A 26,610-nucleotide genomic window follows, 5' to 3' on the forward strand; every position below is an offset into this window, starting at 1 on the left:
GACTTCTAACAATGGTAATAATAATTATCATTTGGGGGAAATTATGTTTCAGGAAATATGCTAAGCACGTTAGCTGAATTTCTTCAGTTAATCCTCTCAAGTCTTATGAAATACGTACTATTTTTAATCCCCACTTTATAGATGAGAAAACTGAGGTTTTAGAGAGGTCTTTTTAATTTTAATTTTTTAAATAAGAACGACTAGTTTTTGAATAGCCCAGCCAGATCTCTTCAAGTTTGACTGACTCTAAAGCCTGTTCTGACCAGTGCATTCTGCTACCCTCCAGGCTTGTGACAGACAGTCCAACCATCACAAAGTCTAATACCTAACAAACCACTAAAAATTTATCTGCTTGCTTTGCCCACGTTCCTTTTATACTATCGAAACATTCCACAATCTATCTTATTTCTTATCTTCAAAAGTATGTCACTAAGCTTTCGCCTACATTTATTGGGGTTTTTATATATTTGTTTTAAAATTCCCAGTTCCAAAGCACCTGGGTGGCTCAATCGGTCAAGCATCTGACTCTCGATCTCTGTTCAGGTCTTGATCTCAGGGTTGTGAGTTCAAGTCCTGCATTGGGCTCCATGCTGGGTGTGAAGCCTACTTCGAAAAAAAAATCCCAATTCCACTGATTTAAGTAAGTCAACATTTTAGATCATCTTATGAATTAGTAAAATATAGGATATGCAAATGCTTAGGGCCCTCTCTCTTTTGATTAATTTTTCCTCTATTGTCTTATTTTACTCTTGTTTTCTATCTCAAATTTGTTTTGCACATAAAACACTGTACTCTTCACTTCTCAGAGTAATCTAGAACCTAAAAGAGACGCTATACTAGAACAACAGAAGGTCCTAACTCTGATTTGGGGGCACAGCAAGCACTGGGGAAAAGACAATCAAACTGTGTTTAGAAAATCAATTTGTTATCTGAACACATTTTTTAATTTCATAAAAGCAATGATGTCAATGGCATTTAAAGGCATTTAGGTTTCATACATTTCCAGAACTTGCCTGAGTCCTAGGAACAGAAAGGATATTCGGAGCCAGAAGGCAGAAGGTTGGGGTTTTTTGTTTCATTTTCTTTTGTTTTTCTCCATTTTTTCTGGATATGGAACAGACTTTAGGTGAATTTTTTTTTTTAAGATTTTATTTATTTATTTGACAGAGAGATCACAAGCAGGCAGAGAGGCAGGCAGAGAGAGAGGAAGGGAAGCAGGCTCCCTGCTGAGCAGAGAGCCAGATGCGGGGCTCGATCCCAGGACCCTGAGATCATGACCTGAGCCGAAGGCAGTGGCTTAACCCACTGAGCCACCCAGGCGCCCCTAGGTGAATTTTTTATACAGAAATAAGTTAGTCTTTCTCTCCCCCTCACTCATTGTCTCACCTAGGTTGCTAGACACACACAGACACTCCTTTTTTAAACACAATCATTATCCAGGTTTTCTACTGCCCAAAATATTCCATTTCAATGTAGCTGTTCTCATCTCATGAACTGATTTCATACTAATATATGAGTGCAAATATATGAAATGATGACTCTTCAAACAACCCAACAGGGTTATACCCTTAAGAGAAAGTTTTTAGACCACGAAAATCCCTATGCATGGAAATTCTGACAGCATAACTATTCAGTCAAGCAAGAAACGCAAGCAGCATGAGGGAAAATGTTTTCTAGAATGGGATACCCAAGTGTGCCTGGGTAGCTCAGTCAGCTAGGCGTCTGCCTTCGGCTCAGATCATGATCCCGGGGTCCTGGGATCGAGCCCCACATCGGGTTCCTTGCTCAGCAGGGAGCCTGCTTTTCCCTCTGCCTCTGCCTGCCCCTCCCCACTGCTTGTGTCATTCTCTCTTTCTTTGTCAAATAATTTTTTTTTTAATCTTATTTTTTTTTTAAATGGGATGCGCACACTGGAAAACGAGGTGGGCTTCCATGCCTGCCTGAGGGAGGTCTGCTCCTCTGCTGTTCTTCCCTTGCTTTCTTTCCCTCTTATGCTATTTGTGAACCACGCAGTCTCTGAAAACTTTTTAACCTATAGTTGGACCCGCAGGGCACGGCTGGGTGTCAGATGAAGGTGCGAACTCCAGGAGAGAGAGGTCCCCCCGCAGAGCAGCTCTTGGTAAACACAAGACCACCAGCAACACTTGTGTTTATAAGCCAGTCCGAATCAAGAATGGAAAAGAAGTTGGGGCGCCTGGGGGCCTCAGTGGGTTAAAGCCTCTGCCTTCAGCTCAGGTCATAATCCCAGGGTGCTGGGATCGAGCCCCACATTGGGCTCTCTGCTCAGCAGGGAGCCTGCTTCCCCCACCCCTCTCTCTGCCTGCCTCTCTGCCTGCTTGTGATCTCTCTGCCTGTTAAATGGGTGGATAAAATCTAAAAAAAAAAAAAAAAAAAAAAAAAAAGAATGGAAAAGAAGTTAAAAGACACAGAATTCTGGGACGCCTGGGTGGCTCAGTTGGTTGAGCAGCTGCCTTCGGCTCAGGTCATGATCCTAGCATCCTGGGATCGAGTCCCACATCGGGCTCCTTGCTCGGCGGGGAGCCTGCTTCTCCCTCTGCCTGCCTTTCTGTCTGCCTGTGCTCGCTCTCTCTCCCTCTCTCTCTGACAAATAAATAAAATCTTTAAAAAAAAAAAAAGACACAGAATTCTAAATTCTAGTACTTTGTATAAAAGTTCTACATCCCAACATGTTGTCGCAAACTGTGAATTTAATGCCTAGAAGACAGTTTTATATATTTAATCTCTATAATCACAGTCACTGTCCTTTCTCCTTAATAAAACATTCAGGACTGCTTCAAATGTATTTGTCTTGGGGCGCCTGGGTGCCTCAGTCGGTTAAGCCTCAGACTCTTGGTTTCCACTCAGCTTGTGATCTCCGTGTCGTGGGATCGAGCCCTGCGGAGGCCCTGTGCTCAGCGCTGAGTCAGCTTGGGATTCTCTCCCTTTCCCTTTCTCTACACCCCCACGCCACACTCCTCTCCTACGCACACCAGCACACACGCGAGTGCACACTCGCACACACACTTTCTCTCTCTCTCCAATAAATAAATACCTTAAAAAAAATAAAAAATGACATGTGTTTGTCTTGAACGCTTCCTTTTTTAAACATGTGATAAAAAGTCTACATCATATTACGATAATAAATTTGAGCAAATATTACCCCTCTTCCCAGTTGTTTAAGACTACAAGAAGAACAATAGCATTCACCCCTACAAATTGTAATTGTTTTCTGTCGCTTCTATCTGGTGTGTCCAATTTTAATTCACTATTTGTGCAATTCTGATCATCCCAATAGTCTGGTTAGCTCAGTGTACACCACAAATATTAATTTCATGGAATTTCTCTATTTGGCAAGGGAGAGGGATAGAAGAAGCATGGTTATTCGTGCCTCCCTCTGGGTTCATTTTTGCTTAGCGGGAGGACCAGATGCAGCCTTAGGAGTCAGCCCTGACCTTGTGCCTGCTGGCGTCTCTCAGATCACGGATGTTTGGCAGAAGATCAAAGTAGGTCCCATTGTTGCTGTCCCTTCTCTGCAGAGCGACTTGAATGAAGTATCAGAACGGCGTTTCGCTCCGACTACTCCAGGCAGGTTCAAATTAATTCGGAGTGAGCCTACATCTAATGCTCTGTGGTCAGGTGACAGGATTTCACTCTGGGCCAAATTTACATACAAAGTAGCAAGTGGCAGCCATACTCTGCAGCCAGAACCGGCAATGGTCGCAGGAATAGAGGTGAGAACCACTGCGGAGTCTGACACAACTCTTAAATATCGTCTTGCTTCCCTATAAAGTTACAAACAGGTCTTTATAACTACTGAATAAAAATCAGGAAAAGTGGCAGTATCATCGAGGAGCCATCTACAGCAGAAATAACCAGATAGCACCATATTTGATTTCTTCTTTCTGAGATATTTTAAGATATATATGAAACCATATACTGATTTGAGAGCTTGTAAGTTCCTCAACATGTTTACATAATGTACACGTGTTATAATAACAGATGTGGGACATGGAAGAAGTAGTAAAAGCCATATTATGGCCTAAAAAAATGCATATTTGTACATAGTTGTGGCCTTTTTCTTCAGGCATTTAAGATAAAATGGAATTAATTAGTGGAAAACTGTGGTTGAGAGACACCCAAGATAAAAACTCAGCATGGGGGCACCTGGGTGGCTCAGGTCATGATCCTAGCATCCTGGGATGGAGCCCCGCGTCGGGCTCTCTGCTCAGCAGGGAGCCTGCTTCCACCCCTCTCTCTGCTGCCTCTCTGCCTCCTTGTGATCTCTGTCTGTCCAATAAATAATAAAATCTTTAAAAAACAAACAAACAAAAACTCAGCACAGAGTTAGTAAGATGGGGAAACAAAGGCAGCATATGACTTAGGACACGCAGTGTCTTTGAAGTTGATGTTGAATGTTGGAGACATATCTAGGTTTTATGATTTGAAGATCAAACAATCAGCTTTAAAAAAAGAAAATTTCCACAACTAATATAAACAAAAACAAATTTTAAAATCTGTACTTTTTCCAATTTCTAAATGGCTACAGAAAGGTTATTATATTTGGAAAATAGAATATAGCCCGTTCCAGAAGAAACTAGGTAAACCCTTTTTTAATGAATGATAATACCACATATTCAAATCCAATCTAATATAAAAGGTAGATAACACAATATATTAAAAATACCAGCTGCTCAATTAATGTTTATTGAATTAATTGAAAAGTAAATGTAAAACTTTCTAATAAAAAGCATTAGCATTTTGACTATAAGACAAATAAATGAGGTGTGTAATACTGAACAGTTAAGCATATAAAAAAAATACAGAGCTTAATTAGGCGCTACTTGAATGAATCAAATCACACCTCCAGTCACACACAGTGAAGAGAAGGCTTATTTTGCATCGTATAAATTTTGGTAATCATGGCACTGATAAGGCAATGAGCCAAATTGGAAAAAAAAATTAAGAAACAATAAAAACAACATGAAAATATACATGAAATTAATATAAATGTATCTTAGACGGTTAATTCTAGGCAGGATATGTGAAAAAAGAAAAAAAAATTAAATCCCATTGACTGGTTTCCTTTGTGATCTCATGTGTAAAAGTCAGTTCTAAATATTAAAGATTTTCCCCCAAATATAGATTATTTCATTACACTTAAATTCAATATACTACCTAGACATCTATAACGTTTTCTTCAACTTTATTAAAAATTTAAAAAGTTCACTGTAGTAATAAATTTCAAACACCAACTTTGGGTATATAACATCATCTACAATAGAACATTATAGATAATTTACAAGCACCCTGGGTATGTCCTTAACAGACAGAAACTGCTAATTTCCATGACATACAATATGTCAAAAATATCAGTAAGGATAATAATAAATCTTAAAAAGCAAGTCTTTTTCCTTACTCACTGAGCAGCTTTAAGCACTACAGGAGTTCACCTTAATATGAAGGATTCCAGGTTTATATCCCATAAGGAAAAATCACTGAACAGCATTATTCCTAAGGTCCCAACAAAATGAAGCCTTTGTAATTAGCTGCACACATGGGTAAAATATGCAGCTAGAATAACTAACTGTAAGGATGTTTTCACAATCTTCTCTTGTTTCCTTTTTAGCTTTCAATATTCAGATGATCTTTATTTTCTCTCTGGCTGCCAAACATCCCTATCAAACGTATTTTTCTTTAAGAGGTACGACATCAGTGAAAAACGATTGTAATTTGTGATCATGGGGCTCAGTCCACCGAGCATGTGACGCTGATCTCAGCGTTGAGGGTTGGAGCCCCATTCCGGGTATAGAGATTATTTTAAAATAATAAAATCTTTTAAAAGATTATTTGTAAGCACGTGTTTTGGATGAGTTCATTTTTAAAAAAGTGTTTGCAGCTTCAAAATACCAGTTGCTGGATACAGCGTGCTCTGCACTTGCCCATTACTAAAAATGGATTCTCCCCTCCCTGGCGGTAAGCGAGTTGTGTAAGCACTAGTGAGAAATTTTTAAACAAACTTTTACTCTAAGAAATCTAAGGAAGAATGTGAGTTATAATCATTGCCTTTTACTCTTTTCAGCTCCAAACATAACAGATGAATAGTTCTGATGATATTCTTGGTAAAAATATGCCCATATCAGGAATTGACACAAACCTCAAATGACATTTAAGTTCCTCTGCATTTCATAATTGAATTTTCATAACAAATCATATTAGCAGGTCTTCCTTTCTCACTACAACATAGAAATCAGCCAAAAACTGGACTGAGATTTGAAAAGAAGCTTATCTGTCTCCACCTTTTTTCCTCTTTTTTTTTTTTTTTGTGTGTGTGTGTGGTCAGCTCAAATTCAGAACAAGCATTAAAGGCTTTCTTAAAGGATGAATAGACTTTCCATAAAAAGCACACTGAAATTATGGATAAAGTTATAACAAATATGCTATTTGTTTTAGAATCTGAAGAAATTGAATCCCAGTATGTTTTTCACCCTGATACATGCAGTATTTCATATTAGTCCTATTTGCTCACTCTCTTGTTTTATTAACTGAAACGCGAAATCTCTCTGTTGAGCATTCTAAGTCTGTCTTTGTTCTATTTAATTTTTCAATATCCAGAGTGGCAAATAAAATATTTCCCTATGCCACAAGGATAGAAAAACAAAGATTTACCAGCTCTTCCACTAGCTTTACAATCAAACACCTATGCCTAAAAACAATGAACTCAGAAAAATCAAGGGTACCATGTCAATATGTGTAACCCAACCCCAGAAAAGCATCTTAAACACAGTATTCAAAAAAAAAAAAAAAAAGTTTCCAAATAAATTGGGAATTATTATATTTGGGGAAAAATAAGATGTAGCTGAGAAATCATGCATTTATCCATTATAATTTATATTGGTGGTACATTTAAGCCATAACTCTTAACCATTTTTATCCTCCTTATCAATGTCCTTCTACGTGACTGAATTTGCTTTCAAGACAGGTGAGCCTCTAAAGGTCGTCTTTTGTAGCCCAAACAGATTGGTGTTAAGAAATAAACATTTGGCACTTCATTTTGGCTATATAACCCAATGGTACCAGTTTAGTTTTCTCACAAAATGTCACAAAACTGTATTGATTAAAAGTAGATTTGATTTTCCTAACTACAGTTCCAATCTAATAAAAAAAAAAGAATAATGTTATTATTAAGTAAAATTATCATGGAAATGCAAATAGAGCACTGGACTACAGACATCAAGATAAGACTATAAAATTTCAGTACCTAAGATGAGTAGCTTAAAACAAATTTTTTTATTTTTATTTATTTTATTTATTTTATTTTTTATTTTTAGCTTTTTGGAATTTGGAAGGAATAAAGTGCCTTGTTAGAATATATGGCAAAAACGTTTTAAAGGTATTTGAATATAATGGACTATAACAGCTATTGAATTTTTTTCCTACCGAGAACACTTTTTCACCCTTACAGGTGTAGGAACAGTGTTCCCCGTGTACTGAGGAAACCGTTCTGCACTGCATGTGATCCTTAGTGAGGCTACGGATCAGGACGCCTTCTCCTCTCCGCCTCGCTGCCTACCTCTCGTCACTGGGTAAACGTGGTCCTCTGGCTGGTTTAAATATGTGACAGGAAGGAGCACTTGACTCAACTGAGTCACTCAGAATCCTTGTCTGGGACAGAGTATACAGATGCCCCAAAAGGACAGCTCTCTCTTTGGAAAGCCAACTGGTTCCAAAGCCTGAAATCTCAGGCAATTACCTTCATCTGACACTCATTTGAACAAGGAAAGAATGAGGCAAATAAAACTGATGAAGACAGATCATAAGAACTTGGATTGATTCTCCCGACTCAATTACACTTGAGGCAATTTCCTCCCTCTGGACCACCCAGTTATATAAGACAGTAAGTTTTTTTTTCCTCTTAAGCTAGTATGAACTTGGTTTTTGAAGCCCTAGTCATAGTACAGAGGAATATAAAAAAGAAGATGAAAATCAAAGTTATATGGAATCATAAGTCAATTCAAAGTAAAGTATTCTCTGGAAAAAAAAAAGGGGGGGGGCAGCACCTGGGTAACTCAGTGGGTTAAGCCTCTGCCTTTGGCTCAGGTCATGATCCCGGGGTCCTGGGATCGAGCCCCGCATCGGGCTCTCTGCTCAGCAGGGAGCCTGCTTCCCTCTCTCTCTGCCTGCCTCTCTGCCTACTTGTGATCTCTGTCAAATAAATAAATAAAATCTTTAAAAAAAAAAAATTTTTTTAAAAATGCTTAAGTAGGGGCGCCTGGGTGGCTCAGTGGGTTAAGCCGCTGCCTTCGGCTCAGGTCATGATCTCAGGGTCCTGGGATCAAGTCCCGCATCGGGCTCTCTGCTCAGCGGGGAGCCTGCTTCCCTCTCTCTCTCTCTCTGCCTGCCTCTCTGTCTACTTGTGATCTCTGTCTGTCGAATAAATAAATAAAATCTTTTAAAAAAAATGCTTAAGTACACCATAACCATATTATAAAAACATGAAAATATTTTCAAAAAGCAAATTTTATTTATTCATTCATTGATATATATGAATTAAGCAATTACTACTTACCTAAAGCTATATGAGACACTAGGCAAAAAAGGGAGGAGGAACTACAGCCCCAACCTTCCTACCACTGATGTGAACGATGTTATAATGAGACACTTCATCTACATTCAGTACTAACGATCCTTGGATAAACAGAAACCCAGAAGAAGCTGATTTATACTGAGCCTCATATTAGAGCCAGTCTTTTTTTAAAGAGTCCTAGAACTGATTTCCAATTTCAAATAAGTCCTACTAGTTTGGGTTTTTTTCCTGTGACTATATCTTTATCGTTAGCTCAGACTTCAGAATTTTTTTTTATCAAACCATGATTTTATAAATAAAGATTTCCACAACTAACAGTCAACATTCGTAGCAGAACCTGCTAAAATCACTTAAAACTGAGGACTTATCAGATTGTTCATTAGGCACCTCTCCGTGAAAATTATTTGCATGTAAAGAAAATGATTTTGCAGTGTCTTCGCGTTTCATTAAAACATAATGTAGACACCTTACTTAGAAACGTTTCAAAAACAACAGACATTACTGATACAAACAATTCTGTGCGAAGTTCAGCTGAAGCTTACTTTTCGGCACTACAAATGAAGTTATTTTTTGAAATACACGTTGCACTTTTTTCTCTTTATGAATCATCTATTTCAGTCTGATTTAAATTTCCTTCACGGAGGAGGGATCATTCCCTTCCTATTTATGTTTACGCTCCTCTACATCCCCATTAGGAAGGTAGGAACTCGGTTCATTAGCTGCCATCACCTAGGATATAGTGTTCTTAATTCTTCTGGATCAGGGTTATTTACAAAACCAGTTTCACAACGGATTTGTCTCCCCTGCTTAATACATTCTGATGTGCTCTATCAAAAAACAATTGTGGGAATAATTGCAAAGAGTGTAACATACCAAGGTCTTGTTTTTAGGGGGGGAAAAAAGAGGGAGGGAGGTTTTTCACGGAGTATTTTTATTTTTATTCTTTCCATGTTATGCACCAGTCTGTGGATCTGTTTCATCTTGAATACCACCTAATGAAACAATGAACCACGTGCCACTCACATGTCAGTCTGACTAGTTCAAATAAAACTTCGTTTTCAAAGAAAAGTCTTGCAACCACCTTTCCAAGAAACCAAAAATAATTGTTTAACATTCTAAGATATTAAAGATAATCTAAAGTGGAAAAGAGAAGAATTATATCCTTGGATTTGTGGGCAACGGGAGGGGAGAAAACACAAGAGGGGGAACAATGAGTCAGTTCTCAAGTTTTCTGACTTGCATTCTTCCCTGGATTGCCCCATCCCTAAGGGACATGCCCCGTGGGGACTCCCCAGGTCCAGTTCCACCTCTCCCTCTGCCCTTCTGCCCTGTTCCACCGGGTCCTCCAGCATTCCAGGCCCCTCTGCAAACAGAGCCTTCACCTTCCCTGCTTCCCCTTATTCAGAGTTGTCAGGGGACAAAATGTCCAAGTTACATCTGACTCCCTTCTCCGTCCTTTTCAACCTATATCTAGTGATCTCTCAGGTTCTAGGAACTTTTTAAGGTCTCCCGAATTCACCTTCTTGTTTCCAGTTTCACTGCCATCACAGCAATAACAACAGCCACTAATATTTTCCAGAGCCGTCCGAGCCGGCTCAGCAAGAGAAAAGCTGTATCCCTGGAGGTTCTGCCCCTCCCTGTTCCTGACAGCATTCTGACCAGGCCATGTTTTGCTTACGGTCCTTGACCTAGTTTAACTGGGACAGACCTAGAATCTCAGTACCTAAAATACGCCCTAAGGAACTATGGTCCATTGGAGATGCTGTTTCCCCCTAAACAACTAGGTTTCTACTCTGAATTATTAACCAGCTCTATGGGTTCCCCAACAAGAACTGGAGCTCTCTTCTAAATGAGGACTCCGGAAATTCTACACCGTTTTTGTCATGGGAATCTCTTTCCCAGGTGCTGGCTGGGCCCTGGCCCCAAAGCCTGAGGATCTGGAACCAGGGCAGGGCCAACTATTTGATTTATAGTTTTTTTATATATTTATATATATATTTTTTTATATTTATATATATTTTTATATATTTATTTATATAGCTACACCATCTAGAAGTCCTTGTAGTTATGACCCACTCGGTAGATCTGATCCTCTGACCTATCAAGGCCATGTCCTTGTAGTCCTAAGCCATTGATTATTTAGAATTCCAGCCAACTCTCTCCATGGACTGCCCTACAGAAACCTCAGTAACCCCATCCTACATGGTCCCAACTTCCTGACCTTCCTAGCTTCCTACCAAACGTTTGCAAGTCCCACCCTTCTGAGTCAGACCATTCTTGATCATTATCTCATTTAATTCACAAAACAACCCAATGAAATAGAATTGTCCCTGTTTGACTTGACGAGAATTTTAAAACCAGAGACATTACATGATAGAAAGTACAAAACGTCACATAGCCAGGCCGTGACCAGGTTGGAACTCACACTCAGGTCTTTTTCCCAATTTCATAGTGCTTCACTATATCAGGTTTCCTTTCACCATGTCTCTCACAAGGAACTCTTGTAAGAGACTCATAACACACCTTTCCGTCTTCCAAATTATCCTACACATTACCGTAAGGTTATTCTTCCTAAACTTTCTCAGCTAGCTTACAAATCTCATCCGTAAGCTGCTCTTTCATCGTCCTCCAATTACTCACGAAATAAGTGCCAATTTCCCACTCAAACATTTGAGATTTTCCATAATCTGGATCCAGCCTGCCTGTCAACATTTGTCCCTCATTATTCCTCCATAACCCAGGCCGGACCACACTCCCTCCCGTGCTCCAGCCCCTCAGCCCAGGCTCTTTCTGAAGTTCTGGATTCCTTGCTTCTAATTTACTCCAATTGTCAGAGCACAGTTCAAACTCCACCACCAAAAGTCTCCCAGGACTTCATATATCCAAACTTATCCCATCCTTCTGTCAACTTCAGTCATTTTTAAAAAATTTTTTTCATTTTTTTTTATCGTTATGTTAGTCACCATACAGTAGTACATCATTAGTTTCTGACGTCGTGTTCCAAGATTCATTGTTTGCATGTAATACCCAGTGCTCCATGCAATCCGTGCCCTCCTCAATACCCATCACCGGGCTAACGCGTCCCTCCACCACCACCCCCTCAAAACCCTCCGTTTGTTTCCCGGAGTCCACAGAACCATGAGAGATTATGGATGCCACATTGGCATCTTAACGCAAACTGCAAGACAGGATTCCTCTCTATCAGCCGGAGTGACCCAATGAACTTTCCCACCTCGTCCTTACCCCCACATTCTGTGAGTCTTGCAGGGGCTACCACATTCCAAGCCTCAAGTCAGCATTATTTTCAAGCTCCTTTAGAACAGAGAATTTGTCTTGTTCATGGCCCTCTTCCGAGCTTAACACAGTACCCTAAGCAAGGTTAGAGCTCAATAAATGAGTGGATGAAAGGGTAACTCAGATAACGGGGGGAAGGGAGGTGTGAAAGAGGAAAGTTTTCACCTGCACCTACTTGAGCTAATAATGAATTTTAAACTTTCACATTCCTAATTAAGATTGGTGATTAAACCAATATTCCGAAAACTATTAGATACCACATTTGCCTGGATAAAAAGCTAAAATTTTGAAATGATCTATTTCATTCTAAATCAAAATAAAACATGCAAATGATTTTCTGAATCAAACAGGTTTTAGAGAAGGTATTAAATTGTTAATATGCAAACTGTTCATAACAAAGCCTTCTCCAGTCACTCACTTTTGAAGTTATAAGAGAAAGGACCACGACAGTGTTTCTTTTCTTTTTTTTTTTAACTACAAGAAAGAAGGCTCCAAAATGAAACTCCTATCTTTGCTGATTCAGAAGCTGATTCTGAACAAACCATGCCTTAACAAAATGTGATTTACAGCAAGGGGACCAGACCATGTAGGTCGCTGGATTTGGATGGGCAAGAGGAGGAGGACAAAGAAAACATGAAAATCAGCTTACATTTTTTTCTCAATTAATTTTAAATTAATTTAATTTTTAAATTAATTAAATTTCTCAAAGAAATTAATTAATTGATAATAAGGCCTAATGTGTATGAATAACTAGCAGCAAAAAAAAAAAATCTCCCAATTTAGCTAATATCTTGCCTTCAAAGTACCAGACATCTGAATTTTTCTTAAATTTTCTGATTCTTTACATTTGCTTAGTTTTGCATAAATCCATTCCACAGTACAATTTTATCCACTAGTCTGGTAAATCATAAAGAATAAAGGGACAGTCTCTTCTCTCTGCCCTTACCCTGAAATAGATGCAGTATATTTGTTTTAAATGCCAAATATAATTTTTGAAAATAAGATGGTACTTTGTAAGTATAAAGTGCAATTCAAACTCCAGGCAGAATTATAGCTTTTGTATATTACCAGAGATGCAGCAATCCCTGCCTTGAAAAGGCATAAAGTGCATGAATTGCCTTAAACTTCAACCAAGTGAGCAAAAATCCCACGATCCTTGTGTCGATAAAAATCTCAACCATGCGTGGGATCAGCTTTGGTTGTACGGACCCCATTCAGCTCTGCCATGTGGCTGCTGCCCCGGTCCCCCAGAGACTAGCTTCCCCAAGGATAATTCACTCCTCCTTGTTTTGACAAAATAGCCGAAGTTTAACTGAATGAGAATGAACACTACACCACAGACCCCAGCAAATGAAACACAAGAGGCTTTGCATGCAATCTGTGGCTGAAATGACACAAATCTTTCTAATTGCCTGCCAAGTCTTTCAACATAATGTACTCAAGCTAAAGTCCACCGAGAATGTCAGGCCAGAAAGACTGTAGTTAGAAATTCCATCTCAAGTTTCCCTAATACAAATAAAATAGATGAAACTTAACAAATAAATGTAGCAAAACAACTTTATCTCCTCTGGTAGTCAACTACTAATCAACTTTATCTCCTCTGGTAGTCAACTACTAATCAACTTTATCTCCTCTGGTAGTCAACTACTAATTTCTTGAAGGAGAAATACGCAGTCACAGCCCACAGAGTTTCAAAAACCAATTAGTCACCGAGGATTTTGAATTGAACCTTTTACACAGAAGGGGGAAAAAAATTCCGAAGGGAATAACCCAGCGAGGTCTTCTCTCCTTCCCACTGTAATTATAAAAAGAACCACAAATTCCCCAGCACAATGAAATCCTATTTAAAAGTTTAAAATACAATCCACAGATTTGTTTATTTACAGGATCAAATTATGCTCTCTTTTGCACTGTCCACCCACTTTCCTATATTTTAAAACAAATCACAGTTACGGAGTATTTACCTTGAATTCAAATATAAATCCACATGAATATGAATCCAAATATTTCCTATTTTTATCTGCAATTTTTTCTAAATACTAGACATAATTTTTTTCTAAATTTCTAAATTTCTTCTAAAGACTAGACATAATTAAGCTCCTAAAATAATAAAATCTCTGTCCTGCATTTACATTCGGCCTGTCCACTAGAGGTACTGATATGCAATCGAACCAAATCATATTTTCTTCTTTGAAAAGTTCCATGAATAAGGGGGGGAAAAACCTACAGGCTACTTAGAAACAAAAGCAATTGATCCCCCTCGGTTTCTGAAAAACATGCTCTTTCAAGAGAAATTTTCAACGCCAGAACCAAACATCCAAAGACCCTGAGATTTACTGTTTTTGTCGGTTTTTTTTCCCTTCAGTAAATACCTAAAGGTGAGAGGAAAAGCTTTGGCTTAGCGAATATATATCATTCACTTCCGTTTTAGGATGGTGTTTACCAAAAGATCATAAATACTTAATAACAACTGTTCCTAGTGCTTCTAGCAAAAGGCAGTAAAAGGAGACATAAACCTGAGCCGTGGAAGCCAAGGGGCTTTGCTTTGCCTGTCATCATCCTGCCTCCTCTCCCCTCTTTAGGGGGTCCCGACTCATGATCACCAGAGACTGTGCCGCTGGATTCCAAACAGAAACACGACCAGCTCCAGAGAAACTAGGAATCCTCAGTACGGAACCAACAACGGCAGCTCAAATACGCAGCCGCCACTGCGCGGGGCCCACCTGAGAGCTAAGAAACACCGTGTTTTGGAGGAGGGACACATGTCACACCTTCCGGCCCAGATTTTTATTTTACGCTTCTTCTACAACGCCTGTAAAACTTGCTAGAGATGAAGACGGTGAGGCACTCCGTGCTCAAAGGGCACGAGGGTCTAGGACTGTTCATGAAGATCTTCAACTAGAAATCTCACACCCAGGCTCAGAGCTCAACCTACAAGCCTTCATATCAACAAGGAAGACAAACAAAATCCACATCTTTAGGATCAATGCCGCCATGTTCTCAATACCAAAATGTCCCTCTTAATCTCCTTCTTCAAGACAACGACCAACTGAATGGATACGAAGATCACGTCGTATGTTGCAAAATGTACGTAAGGTCAGAAGCCTTTCTTACTCCCAGAAAGATACTCACAGAATTAATTATTCCTTTAAGGGCCTGAAATCCACCTTTCACAGGGAAAACTTGATCGTTGGAATCCGCAATTCTTTCCAGCTTTGGAAAAAGCAGGAACATTTAATTAACAGGTAGTTGGGACGCACACGTTTTGTACACGCGTTATGTTTCAGTTACGTCCATCTGAAAAACAGCACTAAGTCACCAGGGCGGCCTGTCAGGACTGAGGGAGATGCGCTACTTTGCCGCAGTTGTGTTGCAATGAAAGGAATCTCCCGCAGGCCCTTCACACTGGGCTCGAGTTTGAATCTCAAAAGAGTGCACAGCTCCACTAGCTGTGCATGTCAAGAGACACAGGAATCTTAGTCATATTTAACCAAAAATTTAAATGTAAAATCATCTGGTGAGCAGGGGGGAAAAAAAAGTATATATACATATACATATACATACATACATACATATATATGCGTATATATATGTATGTATCTTCAAAACTTAATGAAAAAAATCAGGGTTTGGGAATGAAAATATTAAAGATTTCCTCTAAACAGGTTTCCCAAGTGCCTGCACTCCTAAGAGTCAAGTTTTCAATCAAACTGAAACACCTAAATACAACTGTCATAATAATCTCGTCAGTTGAGTTCAAGGAGTATTCGTTATATTTTAATCCAAATGTGTGTTCTATAATATTAGTGCCTTTAAACCAAATGAATATTCAAGAAACTTTAGAGTTTCATTTTTAGTAATGAAACCTATCAAAGTCAGACATTATTGATGCAGAATTCAAAATCACCCTACAGAAAATGGTTAGCAACCAATTAGGGTCACAGAGAGCCATCGGTGAGAGGATTCTGATGAACCGCCCTGAAGACCAGTACGTCATTTAGACTGAAGTTTGCAGATCTGCTGTACTCACCTGCGCTTGTTCAAAGTCAAGAACACCAACACAGTAAACTCTGGCCCCAAATGACCTGGATATCTTTGCCTAGAGAGAGAGAGAGAAACAGAGAGAGAGCAGCGCAGGGCGGTCAGTGTTACTCAAACATCAGGCTGTATACACAGAGACACAGAGCAAAGCACACTGGGGTTTGAAGAACGGTTTCACTTCAATACTCACCTCTTTCTCTGCATATGACGGCACCAGACCATCCAACTTTCCATCTGTCAGCGCAATTATGATACTGGAGGTTTTTAAGCCTCCTGCTTTCTGAATTTGTTCATTTGCCTGAAAATGAAGAATAATTATCCAACTAACAATTTAATCTTAACTTTTAACCAGCATGTTCCATCAAGCTGAATTTATGAGTCTGACCAAAGCAAAGTATTACAGACGGGCTTTTAAAACAGAGTATTCTGTGTTAACTATTTTATTTGAAATATGCATAGATTCACATTATAGAGTAGTTAGTATTGGATCTAAAGAATATACATTTTAAGCTTTGATTGACTAGTCTGAAAATAACCACACAGAAAATGAAAAATTCCTTAAAAAGCAAAATGCCATCCAAATTCTTCTCACCACCACAATCAGTCTCATCCTTAGAACAACTAAAAGCATTTAAATTTTTTTTTAATTTTTTAAAGATAAACATGTAATGAGGTCTTAGAGTTTGACCAGAAAGTTAGAGTTTATTGCATTACAGAATAAGAAAACATTCTCTCCCATACTTAGAAATGTGAAGAACTTACTAGCTTTAGTCCTTCGTGGATGTATGTCTCTCCTACTGGTCTAACATCTTTTAAATCCTCCAAGCCCTTACTGATTTTGCTTCTGAAAAATATAAAATTAAACAAAAGAAAAATGAGCAAAGATCACAATAAGCACTTATCAAAAAACATGGCAATATTACAATCAAGATTCCTTCATTAAGAGGAAAGAACACGGGCTTTGAGGACATAACTTCTCATACTTTTTGCTATTTAATAAGTATTTAATAGCATTCATATTTTAACTACAAAAAATAAAAGCACTGGGCGCCTGGGTGGCTCAGTGGGTTAAGCCGCTGCCTTCGGCTCAGGTCATGATCTCGGAGTCCTGGGATCGAGCCCCGCATCGGGCTCTCTGCTCAGCAGGGAGCCTGCTTCCTCCTGTCTCTCTGCCTGCCTCTCTGCCTGCTTGTGATCTCTCTCTGTCAAATAAATAAATAAAATCTTTAAAAAAAAAAATAAAAAAATAAATAAAAAAATAAAAGCACTGACAATGTGAAATGTCTTGAAAAATCTAGGTCTATTCTAGGCCTTTTTGAGCTGAGAACAGGTAACTTCTATCATATTTGACTAAATGCTAAGGAGTAAAACATTTTCCTTCATCTAAAACAAACGAGGACTGTATAGGTCAGCTTAAGTGAAAAAGCATTTCTGAAACACTTACCCACTTCCCTACAAGCTGGAAATTTCTTTGTTGTCTGTAAATTTCTGAGGCACATTGCTTAACCCTTACTTACAGAAATTCACAGTTTCTACCTGTTTCCCAGAGTCATGTGTTTCAGAATCTAGTCACACTTGTAGCATCTTCTCACCCTTCCAGACACTCACTCTTTTGAATACTGTAGGTACTTAGTACATACCTGATGAACAAAGGAAAGAATAAATGGATGGATGGGTGGAGAAATGGATGGTAATGGGCTCTTGAAAGAGGCAATATGAAGGAAAAAGATAAAAAAAAAACACTATAGAATAATCTTTTCATCACGACTAATTAATATCCCAATGCAGTATGTCTAAAAGAAGCATGAATACATTGTTAAAAGCTATTTTGTGTGTATTAAGTAAGAGAAAACCAATTTTTCAGGGTTTTTCAATATAGGTTCCAAAGACCCCTTGAAAAATAGAGAAACCATAAGAATCATAAGAAATAAATACAACAATGTGGCAAAAACAATCCAAAATAAACTCAAAATTTTGTTTTTAAATTTTTGAATTTAAAGGATCAGAAGAGAGATCTTAATATATTGTTTTCAGAATTTTAATTTTTATAAAGAAGCAAAGTCTCTTTTTGTGTGTGTGAGAGAGAGAGAGAGCACTTGCCAGCTGGGGGAGAGGCAGGGAGAGTGAGAGAGAGAGAGAGGGGGGACTCAAGCGGGCTTCATGCTCACTGCATAAGGAGCCCAACATGGGGCTCTATCCCACAACCCTATGATGATGTCCCCAGCCAAAATCAAGAGTCAGACACTTGGGGCCCCTGGGTGGCTCAGTCTTTAAGCATTTGCCTTCAGCTCAGGTCATGATCCCAGGCTCCTGGGACTGTTAAACAATAAAATCTTTAAAAAAAAAAAAAAAAAAAGGAGTCAGGGGCGCCTGGGTGGCTCAGTGGGTTAAGGCCTCTGCCTTCAGCTCAGGTCATGGACCCGAGGTCCTGGGATCGAGCCCCACATTGGGCTCTCTGCTCAGCAGGGAGCCTGTTTCCTCCTCTCTCTCTGCCTGCCTCTCTGCCTACTTGTGATCTCTGTCAAATAAATAAATAAAATCTTAAAAAAAAAAAAAAAAAGGAGTCAGACACTTGACTGACTGAGCCACCTAGGTGCTCCCAGAAAAACACCTTTTTAAATAAAAAAGTCCCCGCAACGGTAAACTGAAGTATAATGCTTTAAATAAAACATAAAAAGCACCCACACAATTAAGAATGATAGATGAAAAATTATAAAAGGTAACTTCCTGGAGTCATACATAAAGGGATATATATATATACACACATACACTATTAAAATTATATGCATAAAACATATGTCATACACTATTAAAACATATGTCAAAAATAGTAAAAAAAAGTTTTATCATGCTGCAATATTGTGTTTTGAATATTTGAAATACATGAGTCACTCACCAGAGCTACACTCATGTTTTAAAAGTAACTTAGTGATTGTGTGTTGATGTTGTAATGAAAATTATTATCAGACAAGTTTTCCATCTCAAGGAGTTTCCCAAAAGCATAAGATAAGTTTCAAAATATGATCCTAATCCTCTTTCTTCCTGATTCAGTAATCTCTACCAATCCACACTGATTGTCTCTTTTAATACTTGGTTTAAAATCAGCCTACTGTGAACCTATCTTTAACTCTTTAAATCATTATACTCTTTTGTTAAGATACCCCAAACATATCCACCATCAACTTCTACTACACAATAAATAACTTTGTCTCTCAAAAACTTTCTACTTCAAAATAATGTACTTTATTTAACTTAATGTAATGTTTTCACTTCTCAACTAGACTGGAAGTTTACAGTGGACGATCACTAGGTCTACCATTTATAATGTATCCTCCTACTCTCACTAATTATAATGCCTTTTACAAAGAAGTGTTCAATAAATTTTTCAATCTACCAAAGGAAAAAGATTCAAAATTTCACAGACGATGGAGTAAATCACCTACTTTATAAGATTGTTTTATCTAAAAGTTTAGGGTTAGTAGCTACAGACACAGCTTGAAACTGATTCTGTCTGTATGCAGACCAAAACCAAATATTCGGTCTCTCCAAAAAATGAGTGGCAGCGTGTCCTCAAGCATTAATGTTTGCTGCCAAAAGGGAAATGAAAAAGACAACTGAAATTCAAGTTTACCCAAACAGATTGCGCACGGTAACATGGTGAGAAACGCCTTCCCCATTCAGTTCAGATTCACCTCACCCTTTAATTACTTCGAAGAACCAGACAACACCAGCAGAGGACTTGAGGTACAAGAACTTGCCCTGCATGGAATTCAGAATTTTTCTGGAAGGCAGGACTCAGCTAGCTTATTTCATTGGAAGAAGAGTACCCCTGGCTTTTCTATCCATAACCATAGCTGACACCATAATATTCTAAGTAGCACGGAATTCCATCATTACACGGTCGTTGGAGGCAAAGTGTTCTTGCCGACAGTCACTAACACCAACACACATGAGGCCTGGTCTTATCCCCTTTCTGTGGAACTACAGTCTGTCAGCCTCCACCAACCAGTGTCATTTTAGGGCAAAACAGGGCAAAACAAAAGCTGAAACAAGACAAGGCAGATCTCAGGCCTTCAAAAGATGGCAAGCAACTGAAAATAAGTTCAAAATTTGTCTGTTAGCAAACAGCTCACTGGGGAGCGGGGGAAGCAAAATGATGTCGTAGGTTAAAAAGAGAACTGATTCATCTAAACTGCAACTCTAAGAAAGCTCTAAAAAAAAAAAAAAAAAAAAAGAAAGTAGGGGATGAAAAAACAAAGGAAAAAATGCACGTTATAAAGCTCAAATTCAACAACATCTTAGATCAACCTCACCAAGTTTGGTTTTCACGTTATGTCTCCAGCTACAGGAATTGTGATACTGAAACCACTTCGGGATTTGTTGTGAAGCTGTAGTCAAGGGTGCTGCTACCATAACACATAACATCTCCTCTAAGGTCCGTGGCAGAAGGTTCTCGTCATCCCTGAGTAATCACTACACACTTCCTCCTTTCTGCTAACTACAACTCTGTCAACTGTTTCTTGCCCTAACTGTTGGGAAGCCCACAGTAAATTTCTTACTCATTCACAGAATTCTGCTAAGTTCCTATGGTTATCATATTGCTACATCCTCCTTTCCAAGATTTTAACTTTTCTTTTTATATGTTATTATCTTTCTGCAATGTTGTGATGTTTGTTGCAGCTTCCAATACCCTTTGGAAAGAGGCAGAATTTAAACAAATTTAATGGGATATTAAACCTCTGATTTTTTTTGTTGAGAATCAGTGGACTAAAATCTATAATCAACTCTTTTTTACACCATAATAATATTGATTGGAGAGACAGAGAGAAAGGGAGAGAGAGAGGCAAAAACACACTGACTTATTTTTTTTTTAATCCATAAACTAACACATTCCATTCCGTTAGTATCTCTCCAATTTCTCTGCTGAGTAGGAGAAGGAAGAGATAAAAGGGAAGGGAAAGGGTAGGGTAGACAAGAAGAGAAGGGAAGCAAACACAGCAACCACACCACCACACACTGGGACACATCGATGGCTTTTCTCCATCCACAGAACACTGGATTCTGGAAGGTGTCCATGTCATAACTCAAATAAATATGTATTGTAAAGAGTGACATAATAAAATTATTGGCAGAGAATTCTGACTTGCCCAACTAACACAAGGCACAATTTTTTTAAGTACCTTCTGCTTGTGACTAAGGATATTATGTTTATACATTTGTATTGTACTTGAACTTTCCAAGGGACAACCTCTTAACTCTCCAGATTTCAAAACTCTTTCTAGATTTCACTCAATGTACGTGCACCTGCTGAGCACCTCCCACAAGTGAGCACTGAGTTTGCATGGTGGTAAAGAGAAGGGCTCCCAGTTGTCCACACGCAGCTCTAAATCTTACCTACATCTTAGTGCTCCACTGTGCCTGTCACCAGAATCACCGAAGGGCGTTAAAAAAAAAAAATCCCTTCTGGGCTCTAACTGAAGAGATTCTAATTTACTTGTGGTCTGTGATATGTTCAGGGTTATTTTTTTTTTTTTGAAATTCCCCTGAGTATTCTAATGTTTACCCAGAAATAAGAACCTCTGATCGAATCTTCTTTTTTTACATATAGATTATTTATCGAGAGATAGTGAAAGAGAGACAGAGCACGAGACCGGGGAGGGCCAGAGGGAGAAGCAGACTCCTGCTTAGCAGGGAGCGCGCCAGAGGACTCTGTCTTGGGACTCCGGGATCATGACTGGAGCTAATGCAGACGCTCCACCCGCCAAGCCGCCCAGGCGCCCACCTCTGATCTAATTTAAAAAGCTTTCCGTGGGGGCGCCTGGGCGGCTCAGTGGATTACGCCTCTGCCTTCGGCTCGGGTCATGATCCCAGGGTCTTGGGATCGAGTCCCGCATCGGGCTGTCTGCTCAGCAGGAATCCTGCCTCCCCCTCTCTCTCTGCCTGCCTCTCTGCCTACTGTGATCTCTGTCTGTCAAATAAATAAATAAAATCCTTTAAAAAAAAAAAAAGCTTTCCGTGTTATTGGAATGCGCTTTTCCTTACGTATTTTGCCAGTCAGTCCTCCACTGAAAGGGTTTGGGGGTAACTAGGATAATTTTTTTTAACTATAAAACACAGTTTCTCAGATGCTACAGCTCACAGCCAGAGCGAACTCTGATTCCAAGCCCTATCTTGTTTCTTCATCTGTAAAACCGGGTGAAAACATCCCCCCCACGGGGCCACTGTGAGGATTCAGCGGCACAGAAGTACTGAGGAAGTTACAGGTACGAGTAAGTTGTAGGTCCTACTGCTGTTCAGTTGCTCTCAGTCGGTTCCCACGTTCGCAGGGTTTTGTTGACCAGGTTACTTTCTCCTGGATTCCAAGGAGCACTCCCTCAGCAAACTGAGAGTGGGAACACTTTGATACAGAAACAAGAAAGCAGGGGCACCCGGGTGGCTCAGTGGGTTAAGCCGCTGCCTTCGGCTCAGGTCATGATCCCAGGGTCCTGGGATCGAGTCCGGCATCGGGCTCTCTGCTCAGCGGGGAGCCTGCTTCCTCCTCTCTCTCTGCCTGCCTCTCTGCCTACTTGTGATCTCTCTGTCAAATAAATAAATAAAATCTTAAAAAAAGAAGAAGAAGAAGAAGAAGAAACCAGAAAGGAGGAGGGAAAAGGAGGAGGAAAAAGGAAAAAGAAGGAAGGAAAGGTGTTACATGGAACTTTGGTGGGAGAAGGTCCTGGGAAGAAGTCAGGAGGGAGGCTGTGTAATGAGGGAGGAAGGCCTGCAGACTGAGTAAATCAGAGGTGAGCTATGGTCTGGTTGTACAACTCCTAAACCGCACCCACCAGCCGTTTACTGTCTCAGTTTCCATCTCCATAAAATGTAAGCAGTAATGCCCGTCCAGCAGGGATTTCTTTCTTTCATTCATTCATTCATTCATTCTGCAGATATTTCGGGTGCCCACTGTGATGTTTGTCATGTGACGTACATGGCAGCTTTGAGCACTGAGAAGGTACAGGCGCCCGGACGGACGGGGTAGCAGAAGAGAGACAAGAGAAAGACAGTGCGCAGGCCCCAAACAAACTCTCCTCCCCACAGGTTCTCCTCTCCACCGCCATGTTGCTCTTCTGGAAAAGCTGTCATATCGTAACGCATATAAAGTGTTTGGTACAAAGGTTACCAGTGTACACTACCACCATCAGATGGTATTAGTTATTAATATTAGTTATTAATAGTAATATTAACAGATATGAGTTATCATTATAATTCGTTATATAATTCCCTTATCACGTCATGCAAGAGGGATCGAGTGAGGTTCCCACCAGCCCACCCTCGTCACTCTGCATCAACGCATGCGGCACACAGGTCTAGCAACCGGGCCTTGGCCTCAATTCTCAACCCTCACACCTCCTAGTTTCGCAACTCTGGGTAAGTTAGGCAGCCTCTCTGGTCCTCCATTTCTCCCATCTGAAAAATGGGGGTAATGACTGTACTTACATAGCAGAATTTAATCAAAATGAAAGGTACTATCCCATGTAGAGCCCTTCGTATACCACACAGCATGCAGGAGTCAATTATCAACACCCACTGTTTATACCTTTGCTCTACTCTGGTCTCCTTATCTACAGAAGGAAACTCAAGGATGGATTATCAGCTTTGTTAGTCACAGTTCAGAAGCCTCATTTGGGAGCTATGCCTTTACTCCTTCCTCGCAAAACACACCATTTTAAAACTTTATATTAAATTACACAAACAACAAGTCACATCCATAAGTGTGGACTGTTGCTCTTGAATAAGAATATAGAGTTGAATACCAACAACCTCAAAATGTTCTTCTTTCATAGCTGAAATTTTTAGGATATTTCTAAAAATTTGCAGTCATTTCCAGTTAAGAAAACTTCCATCCTCACAGTGCACTAGAAAGTATCTGACCTTTTGTTAATTTGTAAGTCCTCGATAGTTGAAATTTAATAATACTTTTTAAAATCATGGAGGTGAAGTAAAATGTGCCTATCTATGCTAACGTGATTCAAGCAGAACATAATGGTAATGTTAAAAATATAAAAGTAAAAGAGAATGTATTAATGTTGTTAATAAACAAATTATTTTCATTTATGGAAAAGAATAAAAGAAAGGAAGAGGTTAATAAAAAATTATAAAAGTAAAGGACACTTCACACTCAAAATTTACTGAGAGGGATTACAGGTCACACTAGAATCTAAAGACTAGAGCCCAAATTACCAGTCTAATTTTTTATTTTGGTTATATACAAGGGTTATATTTTTTCTCTAAGCTGACAAGCTTACATCTCTTTTGAAAGAGATGCATCTTGGAGTTTCGTTATTACTTTTCATAGAACCTATAGTAGGTGACCTCTAATACAACCTCTGTCAACTCCTTCCCACTCCCTATAGGCCCATTCTCCCATCAAGAGACAGCATTTACGTCCTCCCCACTTGAATCTGGCCTCGTACTGCTACTGCCTGGCCATCGGATAAGGTAGCGTGATGTTCGTGGCCATCTGAGTTCAAACCTTAAAAAAATGGGGACTTTGTTTCCTTCATCTTGTAATACTTGCTGCTGGAATGCTCTCTCTTGGAACGCAGTCATCATACCGCGAGAAGCTGTGCCACGTAAGGAGGTCCCGTGGAGGAGAACCACGTCATTCCACCAAACAGCTCTAGCTGAGCTCCAGAATAACCACCAGCCTCTAAAGACTACAGCATCAGGTCACATCACATGGGGCAGAGGAACCTCCCAGCCACGCCATCCACCCAGAGTTGTGAACGGTAATAGAACGGCTGTTGTGTGAGCCACTAAGTTTTGCAAGTTTTGTCGCGAATCAAAACCTACTTATTGCTTATATAACACGTCGCTCTAAGGCCAACATATGCCAATGTCTCTGCGGTCCAGAGTCCAGACCAGCGAATCCAAGGCAGCGGCCCTAGATTCAAAAACGGCTGCTGACACAATGCTCTGCACAACCTGGGTTTCGTGAAAAAATTCTCTTCAGCTTAGTCTGTGCTTACCAAAGTGTGGCACGTGGTCACTCCCCAAGTCCACACTGGCCGCCTGGCTGCACGCTTTACCCCGCGTCCCCGCTCGGTGAGTCAGGAGAAACCGACCTCTGCATTTCACCCCCTGGGTGCGCCCGGCGCGTCTCCCAGGTCCGAGGAACCACGTGGTCCACGCTGGAGACTCTCAGGCAGATGAGGGCCGCCCTGAAAGTAACCCTTAGCACGTCCACAACGAGAATCTGAGCTGCTGCCTTGCCCGGTCCTCTCGGGATTTGCACAATGTGTGGCCCAAGCCGTCTTTTCTAACCAGGAGGAACCACTTTTCTAATACAATTCACAACAACAAAAACTACATTCACTTCCTCTCACTGCATCACTGGTTTGTAAGGGAACACGTCTCTGAATTAGGACAAAGTCTGACTAATTGTGAAAAGCGAAGAAGGGGAACACGGCAAGCCAGTCCGAGGCACGACCGTGGTGAGCGCTCATGCTCCGGAGTCGGACCTGGGCGTGAACCCCGGCCCCGAATACTGAGCTGTGTCACTTGGAGCAAATTCATCCGGCCTCTCTGAACTACGGTTCGAATCCCGCCGCTGGGGATGAAATGATGGTGGTGTAGACTGATAACCTCCGAATTCCTTCTCAGCCTTGAACCCCGGCCTACACCATGCGTCACAGGCATGTAATCGTCCTAACATGGTGATATGGTAGGAACGATTAGCTCCTTCCAACAGGCAAGAGAACCGGCCACCAACAAGTGACATTACTTGCCCAAGGTCACACAACTAGTATGTAGCTTCCATGTCTACCTGACTCAAGGTCCACTCCTGGTGATTTCATTCTAAAAAGGAGCCTTCAGGATCCCCCAAGGTAGCGACTGGATATGTGTTCTTTCTTTTTTTTTTTTTTTTAAGATTTTATTTATTTATTTGACAGACAGAGATCACAAGTAGGCAGAGAGGCAGGCAGAGAGAGAGGAGGAAGCAGGCTCCCCGCCGAGCAGAGAGCCCGATGCGGGGCTCGATCCCAGGACTCTGAGATCATGCCCTGAGCTGAAGGCAGCGGCTTAACCCACTGAGCCACCAGGCGCCCCATATGTGTTCTTTCTGAACGCGTTCTCTTTCCAACTCCCAAATCCATTCTGTCCCCAAGACAGCTATCTCTGGCTAAGGAAGTCAGTAACATTTTTTTCTCATTTGAGCATTTGGGGTTTTTTTTGTTTTTGTTTTTTTTTACAAATAATAATGTTAAAATAAAACTGAATCACCAACATGTATGGAAATTTAAAAAATGAAGGTTCTCGCCACCCTGATTCCCACTAAGACAGTATCGTTGTCAGCAGTTTGTTGTGTATCTTCCAGACTTTCTTCCATGCATTTATGACCACACACACACATGCACCATAAAAACAGTTAAAGATTTTTTTGTTTTTATTTTAGAAAAACAAAATCATACTTAACAGAGAGTTCTGCCACCTGCTTTTCTCAATTAATGGATCTTAGATGTATTTTCATGTTAATACACACGGATTTTTCTTTTCATGACTACATAGCATCCCATTCTATATTTTTTTAATTACACCAATTGAAACACATTTAGACTGAATGCAATGTTCACTATTAAGAACAACACTGCAGGGTCCACTTTGCATAGACCTATCTTTGCACACGGGTGCTAGGATTTGGAACACAGTCC

General features: G+C 40.0%; 1 protein-coding gene across 2 annotated transcripts in view; it reads right to left on the bottom strand.

Moving 5' to 3' along the window:
• Window positions 1-26,610, bottom strand: part of ANTXR2 (ANTXR cell adhesion molecule 2) — a 150,154-nt gene that overhangs the window by 114,367 nt on the left and 9,177 nt on the right. For both annotated transcript variants that reach the window (XM_047719646.1, XM_047719647.1), the window contains exons 4-7: window positions 16,682-16,763; window positions 16,110-16,217; window positions 15,909-15,977; window positions 15,011-15,091 (exon numbers count right to left, since the gene is read on the bottom strand). In XM_047719646.1, the coding sequence (XP_047575602.1) occupies window positions 15,011-15,091; window positions 15,909-15,977; window positions 16,110-16,217; window positions 16,682-16,763 (340 nt within the window). The remainder of the gene's footprint in view (window positions 1-15,010; window positions 15,092-15,908; window positions 15,978-16,109; window positions 16,218-16,681; window positions 16,764-26,610) is intronic.

Source organism: Lutra lutra, chromosome 2 (genome assembly GCF_902655055.1).
Source record: "Lutra lutra chromosome 2, mLutLut1.2, whole genome shotgun sequence".
Lineage (NCBI taxonomy): Eukaryota > Metazoa > Chordata > Mammalia > Carnivora > Mustelidae > Lutra > Lutra lutra.